Genomic DNA, 8,853 nt, shown 5'->3' with positions numbered 1-8,853 from the left:
CGCTACCAGTAAGTGACCTTGAACAGCTTAGTCCTTGGATTAAATGTTTAAAGATGAAATACATGATAAACTAGGGGTTGAAGCACTGAAAACAAGCAAATGAAGCCCTGGTTCTTAAAAAAAAAAGCAGCAACAGAGAGCTGTGCTATTTATTTTAAGGTTATTTTAAGGTCAAGGTCCCTCATTCATACATTTTAGGAAATGGTTACGTGCAAAAGCCTATGAAAAAATGGGTTGTGGTGTACAACTCTATGATGATTGTCATTTTACATCCAAAAGCCCAAGTTAGGAAATGTTTTGTTCATTCGTGGTCTGATGTATTTAACTACAAAACATTTAAGAGTGCAATGTGATTCATGGCTCAGGCAGTGGCTGCTTAATGTGAAGGAGGAGATCAACAACCCTTTAATCAACCTGTTATGAAGATAGTAGCTATTACTATTCCTCATTTCTACATCTAACAAATAAATTTCTATTAAATGAAACATTTTTTCTGTCCTCTGAATGCTACAGTTTGTATTTGTGTTACTAAGGATAATAGATTCCTTTGGCATGATAGACAGCAAACAGATTACTCATAAGTCATGTTTCTCAGTCAAAAGATTGTGGTTTTACTATATGACACCATTAAACCCAAATCCTTAACTCTGTAACATGTAGATACTGTGCATGTGGTGAAATCCAATTTCAGCAGAACAAAACAGATTTCATCCTCTGAGTCCAAGCGCCAAGACTGTTTTCATTCAGCTGAAAATAGAAAGTCACTGCTTACGCACATCTCCAGAACATAGTTTAGGCAACTAAAGGATTGGGTGGGAGTGATTTGTGGAGGAGGACTACAGCCACTGAGAGAAGAGTTTGTTCAGATATATGAACCAAATGAATCAGAATGACACCCAATAGTGTAAAAAAAAAAAAAAAAAAAAAAGAGCTCAATGTGCAGCCAGGAAGCAAAGTTACAGTTGGTTGTTAATCATTAGTTTCCAAAGATGTTCACCAGAGATTTGTTGGGTGGTTTAATGGCCGAGACAGGAAAGACAAATGAGCCAAGAAAACTTTCTTAATAATATTATCTGTTCCATTTAATAACATATATGTCATTACAGTGCCTGGGGTGCATGTTCTCAACATGTATTTGTGCTGTTTCTTCTGTTTTAAATGTCTGCTCTGAGCATTCAAGCCAGGAACCCGACCATCACTTAAATAACCTCAGTGACCTCAGTGAAAGCCTGACCACCCCCACCCCAAACCCACCCCTGTAGTTTCAGTGCCAGACTCACACAGCAGAGGGCAGTGTATGGGCTTCTGTAAGATTAGGTTCAGAGTTGGATTAGTCTTTGTAACGGAAAGATATGTTGACATCTACTTTGTGTTTATTATGAAAGCAAGCTAACACTTGTCTGCAGCTGATCCAAAGTCTATGCTTTATTTACAACATCAAGTACATCATATTTGCTGTTTCAAATAATAAAATTATAATGATATAGATTATATGCAGAGATAAAAGAAGAGTGAATCAATACTTAGGTTTGTTCAGCTTGGATTCCATAATTATAGTATTTAAATAAACATATCAAAATACATATTTCATAGCATACCTTATCTCCTCCAACCATGATTGTTAACTCTAAAATATTTAGAAATTTCAAAGTAGATATTTTATCACCAGATATTACATTTAAAGCTGTTAGATAAGTAAAGCTGTCTCAATATATATGTATTTTAATATACACATCACAGTACTCAACAACACCTATTTACAGTATGTGAAAATGAATCTTTTACATCATTATTTCAGGCAAATAATTAGGTCAGATACCTCTCTCCTTCCTGAGCTGTCTCTTTGTATGTCTCGCTATCTTTTGAAAAGGTTTTGGGTACGCTGTGTTGTGGTGATTATTTTGTAAATGGTGCAGCTGTTGCCATGCATTCAGCATCTCTTTAGTCAAAATCAGTGGTGAAGTGGAACCATGGCACAGTCAGTCTTAACATGAGGGAGACCGCAGTCACGAAGTCAAAGCTGGACAAGCAGCTTGCAAGATGATACTAGTGGGCATGCATAGTTTTTTCCCCCAATTTCTGTCCTTCAGTTTCTCATTATGCATATTTGCAGCAAGTGTACATCAGACCTTGCACTCCCCTTAAAACAACATTATCCAAGAAAGAGAGAAAAGGCTGAATTTCCCTGCAGTAACAGCTAAAAAAAAAAAAAAAAAACCTTCATGGTTGTCTTGACAACTCAAGCTTCTCACTACCTCTAGCAGAAATCTACAGTATTCAAAAACACAAACACCCAGAAACCTAATGTTGCTCCCCCTCAACACACATACACACTCACTCAGGCCTTTTATGCCTCTATATCACTCATCCTGAGTTTGTACTCGCTCTGTATTCATATCTATTTTTATAACAGGAAAATGAACTCCAACACAGGCAGCATACTATTCTGGAAAATGAGTTTATTCATATCATACTCACTCTTATTTATTCACTATCCTAGAAATGAGTTCATTCATAATTTATTGGTATTATAAATGGAAGTACATTCAAATGCTGGAATTAGGACCACATCCATTTAAACTATCTCAGTGTGTGTGTGTGTGTGTGTGTGTGTGTGTGTGTGTGTGTGTGTGTGTGTGTGGCATTGATAGGTCCAAAAGGTCCTCAAAAGAATAATAAAATCTTAAAACATGTGTGCAAATGTGTTACCCTCATCCTCCGTGGCATTTCTAGTGTCTCTCTCCCCCCTTCAACAGGTCTCCTCTTCATCAACAGCCCTCTCCACTCTGGCAGAACCCAGCCAGCCTGTAATTACTGACTCCACTTGAGAGGAATACCAACAGGCACAGACACACTGAGAGGAAGAGCAGCAGCTACACCGAGCAGCATTTTAGTCCACAGCACCTTTTTCTTACAACTTCAGAACACCTGGAGCCAGCCAGCTGCCATTTTAGAGGCTCTAATGAATGAATAATTTCACAGAGAATATCGTTGAGTCCAGACTGTTTACCTTATCCCTCTGCCCTGTACGTGGTTCTGTTCAGACACGGACACATGGCTGTCAGAGCAAGCTGTGAGCTTTCCATGCTGCCTGTAGATGACTCCCTTGTTAAAAGAGCCAGAAAGGGTGGCAGGAACTCAGGCTGGACACTTCACCAACTCAAAACCGTATGGCATGCCATGTGGCAGCAAGGAGCTAGATATTTCAAGCGTGGTATCAAACAACAGACATAGAAAATGGGGAAATAAAAAGACTGATGTATTGTTACATAGAATAACAGTGCAATTAGTCAACTTCTCTCAATCCTTTATGTCTGAGTTCACCTTCTTAAGGCTGATTTATACTTCTGCAGAAGTATAAATACGGCTTAAGTCGGCAGTAATATATAATTGAACAAAATAAGCTTTTAGATTGACAATTGTTAGTTTTATTGGTGGCTACAGCCATGAATTTTCTCCAACACTGCTAGCATTAGGGCCACATTATGACACTTACTTATAAACACAAGGTTTATTCCCACTACAATTTACATAAATTATTGGTGTCAATGAAAACTGATTACAATTTGTTAATTCACTGCTAGATTTATTGCAACATGACGTAGTTTCACACAAAGGTCTGTCATAAATTAAAGTAATGAGTGTCCCCTTGAGCTTTTCTAAAATCTTCCTCCCGCATACTGAGCCAGAGCATGTCGATATAAAAATAGACTACAAACAGGCCTCAACTCCAAATGGAGCTACACTCTTCAGTATACAGTACATTAATGGTGGTGGTGGGTAGTGTCAGCCCACACTTTTATGGTCCTCATTAAAGCCCTTCATGACTATGAGTTATATTATTCCATTGCCCACAGTAATGGCATGGTGCATGGCAGCAGCAAGTGGGGGGGTGGGGGTGGGGGTGGGGGGTTCGCTCTGTAATCTGGGAGTCCCATCTGTGGCTGTCAGCTGAAGCTGCCACTTAGTGAGTCTAACACAATCACCATGTCAACACTTGCCAACAATAGGCGCCTCCACAGCCCCCTCCAATATACTATGTGACATGCCAGAAAAGAAAACTCACCGAATTGGGGAAATGTCGTGAAACAAGTTGATTCAGGCTCTCCTTTGGTTTAGTGCAGATTGAGTCATAGGCAGACAGGCTGATTGACTTTTTGTGATGATAAATGAGGATCACACAGATAGATCTCTGTTTGATATATTGTGTGCAGGTTACAGTGCAGTGGGTTATTCTCTCCATTGCATCAACACAGCCTGAAAGTGATGCCTGTGTGACCAATGAATGGACACTAGGTGGAGCTAAAGTCATATAACTAAGAAGATTGTGGTCACCTTGTGTATCAGTATACCATTTTTATAAATTCAGCTGTTCGCAACAGAGCATTGAATAACTTTTAAATGACATACTGCATTGCTTTGTTTGTTATATGATATATTAAACTGGAGAAACACCCACCCATTAGCTTTTCATGAAGAATGGAGCATGTGTTAAAGGATGGGTTCACAATTTGTCAAGCCTTTCTTTAAATAACAATCAGGTGGTCAAATGAACACTGAAATTGGTGTTTATTGCCATAATAAATCCTCCTGTTCATACTGACCATGAGAGGATTCCTTCATAATGCACTTACAGTTTACATGATGGGGGCCAAAATTCACAAACCTCCTTCTGTGAAAAAATGCATTTAAAAGTTTATCTGAAACTAATATGAAGCTTCAGCCGTCCAAATGAGTCAAATCAAGTAGATATCTTTCAACATTACAGTCTTTTTAGCACCAAAGTCTCTCTTTTTGTTACTATACTTCCATCGCAGCTCAACAGGGAAACACTGTGGCAGATATCTACTTGATTTGACTAACTCAAGACTGCTGAAGCCTCATATAAGCTTCACATAAACTTTTAAATACACAAAATGACTGTGTGGACACTCTGCGGATTTTGGTCCCCATCACTTACACTGAAAACACATTTGAAGAGGATTAAATGGAACAGAATTAATGATTACAGCAAGGGAAAACGTCTTTGAGTGTTCATCTGGACACCTGATGGTTTTTTCAAGACAGAATTGAAAACTTGTGAACCTATCCTTTAAGATTTCATATTGTCCATTGGCAATAAACAGCTAAAATAGGCTTTTTTCATCAAAGGCATCATGACACGTCACAGTGGGAAAGTTCTAGCATAGATTCCACAAGAACTCCAGTAGAGACTTTACCAAAAGATATTTCCTTATTTAGTGTTTTGATGATGGTGATGGACAATGTTGTCCAAAAAGTTGGTCCAAAATCTACAATATGACTATGGTTGAGTTCTGGTGAATGTGAAGGACACAGCATATGATTCACATCACTTCCATGCTCATCAAAACATTCAGCAACTTCTGTGTCCTGTATGGAAGCATTTGCATTCATCTGTCTCTGTCTGGCTTTCAGGGTATGTGGAATTTTACACCTTGAAATACAAAGAATTACTGGATATAAAAACATAGTATTGTTAAAATATAAACTCATAGAAGTAGCCAGAGAATAAGGCAAATTTAATGGAAAATTAATGAGTCAATACACCTTAAGTTGACTACATTCTGTGGCTACTCAATTTGTATCAAAACACTCAAAGAATTATCAAATAGCAGACAATCAGCTAAGATACAGATATGTCAATCATGCGGGGAATTAGTGGTGGTTTCATTTAATATTATTAAATGCAAAAAACAGTTAATCACAGAAAATGTGTAATACATTAACTTTTCACAGGTTTACATTTCCCTTCAATACACTGAATGTGCCTTTTAAAAAAAACAGTATTTCAGCAGTTGAAAACGCTGAGCATGATGCATCACTCTTACAGTGACAAAGGTCAAGAACTTAAAATAAAAAATCTGAGCATACAACTCTTAAGACAAACTTTTAATACAAAGAGATACACACTGAAGGTATTATCTCATAAACGCATGATTAGTCATTTAAATACTGAGTGATACAAGACATTCACTCCTAATCTGGAAGAGTATTTCAAAAGAGGCAAATCTTGTTTCAATGAAAAGGTAGCAAATACCATCATTTTTCCTGTCTTCAAAAGAGACATGAATTTGGCACAGGAACAAATCTGAAAGCAGCATGTGGACACACATGCAGAAATACAGTATGTGTCAGAGACAAACCACACCCACGCTGTAGTGGTCTGAAATTGTTCACACTGGTGCATATCGATCTCTCTGCCACCATCGTAATGCTCCTGCTTTTTCTGAAAGTAAAGGACTGAGTTCTGCAGGCATTTTTCAAAAACATCACGCAGTGCCTGCTCAAAGTTGTGGGACTCTCCTCTGGAGATTGCGTCATCTGGCCCTGGAGCGCTTGACAACAATAGTACCAGCAACCATATCATACACAGTCCTGTTGTGTTGGAAGAACAGAAGCGTGATGAAGGCCGGGAAAAAGAAGGCAATTGAAAAATTCTTATTCAAGGCTCGGACAGTCGATCTGTAGAGGAAGACAGATAATATGGTTCAGTTACAAAGGTGGGACAAAGCTGAGCTGTGTTATTTATGCATAAAACTCGAAAAAGATAAAAATGAACCACTTACGCAGACAGAGAGACATTAGTTGCTGGCACTACAAGCACCCTGTTAGGTTGAACCAGAATTGATGAGTCACATGTAACAACTCTGAGTCCTACTAGAAATTTCCCTGGAGTGGCTCCTCCTGCTCCCCAGATGCACACAATCTGAAGGGAAAATGTTGTAGGTGTATTAACATACAGATCACAAACAAAAACAATTGACTGTTAAGGTTGAGGCCAACATTTCTTACCATCTGACTTGTATTACATATAGGTAAAGCTGAGCAATAATTCAATATTGTCATTTATTGAATTTCAGCACAATCACAATGTGATATAACCTTATTTGTTGTTAATATAGTGAATTCTGAGCTAATTACCTCAATATTAGTTTGATTATGTTATTGTGATTTTGCATAATTTGCCATACCATGATATACAGTATATCAATGTCACAATAATCTGCATTAATATCCTATTAATTAACGACTTTGAGTGTATCACCAAGTTCTACATATAACAATCCGGGAAAAGCAGTATGCTGACCTCTGATATATGACCTCTCACCTCATAAAAACACACTAAAATCCGGTACACAAGGGCGACAAGCATCATTTTTTGTAGCTCCTCCATCGATGTGTCCTCATCTATTTCCTCCACTATGAAATGCATGGCGAACTTGGAAACATCCCTGAAAAACAAGGGAAAATATTTTTATTATACCGACCCAAAGACTGGCACTATGTCCATCCAATTAGACTTGCTTTTGATCATTTAAATGACTGGAAAAACCCACAGACTTAATCTAATCATCTTTCCACTACCAGTGCATAGACATGAAACAGACTTACTTGATTCCACTGAGATGCATAATACTGATAATTATGGTTGCTTTAATGAAAAACAAAATGAAGAAATCCACCATTTCAGCCAGGAGTCTTTGGAGAGGTGAAGGAATACTGTACTCCCGACCTGCGAAGCAAAAAAGCAAGTCGATGTCATTAGTCCATTGACAGAAAATTAATCGCCCACTATTTTGATAATCAATGACATATTGACAACCTGCAGACTAAGCAGTCTCCAGCATTTACCTGGTCTCTGTGCATTTCCATTCTCCTGCGGCTGCGGCTGCTGTTGCTGCTGCGGCGGCTGAGCTGCCACTGCAGCCCCGCCAGGAGTCTCACCTACCCGGCTGCTTGGAGAGGTGGCAGCAGGTGAATAATAAGGCGACAACGGAAGGCTGAACGGACTGTTATACCAGTTCTGGGGGTTTAAATCGAGAGGTGGCGTCGAGGTCCCGCTGGTTGACTGTAGATAACACGGGTAGGACATGGCTGACGCTGCCAGCCAGCTCTGCCAGGTCGCATATCCAGTGTAATACTGCCACATCCACGCCTGCAGCTTCTCGCAGTATTCCGCCGTGGCGCGGCTTTCACCTGCGTCTTTCTCGCCTTTGGCATTGTTCTGGCTGTTTAGCCTCTGGGAAATGCCGTTTACGAGTGGTTTAACTTTATCTGCCAAAGGCTTTTCCTTGTCGACTTCCATGTTTGTGTTTTCGTTGTCAGCCATGTTTGATGTTGGTGACGCGTCACGTACAACGTCGTGTTGGATCATTTCATCATGTGAGCACAGCGAAGATGACTAACTGTAAAACGTCGACGGAAAATGTTATTGATTAAAGTAATGTTTCCTTAAAACTGAATAAATAGTTATTTTCTGAGCTCTTGTCACAAAACTCTTGTCCATTTCAAGACTAAATCTGACACCGTCCCCCCTATCAGGACACACAGTGGTACTGGCCAATAACTGCCGCAGTTACAATAATTAACCATCAGGGGGCAGCATTGCTGCGATTGAGAAACCGCAGTGAGATTATGACATTTAAAAGGTCTTCAAGTTCACATTATGTAATAATTCAAATAAGTAATACAGAGAAACGTTTCATAATGTTTCTTAAATACAGATAATATTTGTATGTAGGACCTTTGCCCTTTGAAGATTAACAAAAGCAGTGAAGTTGAATCACAGCCATTTCAAAGAATTAACCAGCACATGATATGATTGTATTGGAAGAGGTAAAACCATTTCAAAGGGACGTCTGCTTCTTGAAGCCTGCACCCACATACTATCCCAAATAAGCTTAACCCTTAACAATAGGGTATTCAAAACCCAAAAAATTAGTTTGGAAGAATTCAAGGTTCTGCACAAACTTCTCTCAGTTCTGTGTTATTACATAACTTTCCGAGAAAACCACAACAGTTAAAACTAAAGACAATATCCTCAAGAGACAT

General features: G+C 38.9%; 1 protein-coding gene across 1 annotated transcript; it reads right to left on the bottom strand.

Annotated features, from left to right (window-relative positions):
- Positions 1 to 5,519: 5,519 nt before the first annotated feature.
- LOC122987198 (protein FAM8A1-like) lies at positions 5,520 to 8,194 on the bottom strand. The gene is made up of 5 exons (XM_044358943.1): positions 7,654 to 8,194; positions 7,414 to 7,534; positions 7,130 to 7,253; positions 6,588 to 6,727; positions 5,520 to 6,483 (listed from the first exon to the last, which is right to left on the bottom strand). The coding sequence occupies exons 1-5, from the start codon at positions 8,174 to 8,176 to the stop codon at positions 6,339 to 6,341; spliced, it is 1,053 nt and encodes a 350-aa protein (XP_044214878.1). The 5' UTR covers positions 8,177 to 8,194; the 3' UTR covers positions 5,520 to 6,338.
- Between the last annotated feature and the right edge of the window lie 659 nt (positions 8,195 to 8,853).

The sequence above is a fragment of the Thunnus albacares genome, chromosome 8, assembly GCF_914725855.1.
Source record: "Thunnus albacares chromosome 8, fThuAlb1.1, whole genome shotgun sequence".
NCBI classification, from domain to species: domain Eukaryota; kingdom Metazoa; phylum Chordata; class Actinopteri; order Scombriformes; family Scombridae; genus Thunnus; species Thunnus albacares.
Note: the sequence above shows the minus strand (reverse complement) of the source record. Positions and strands in the feature narration are given on the sequence as shown.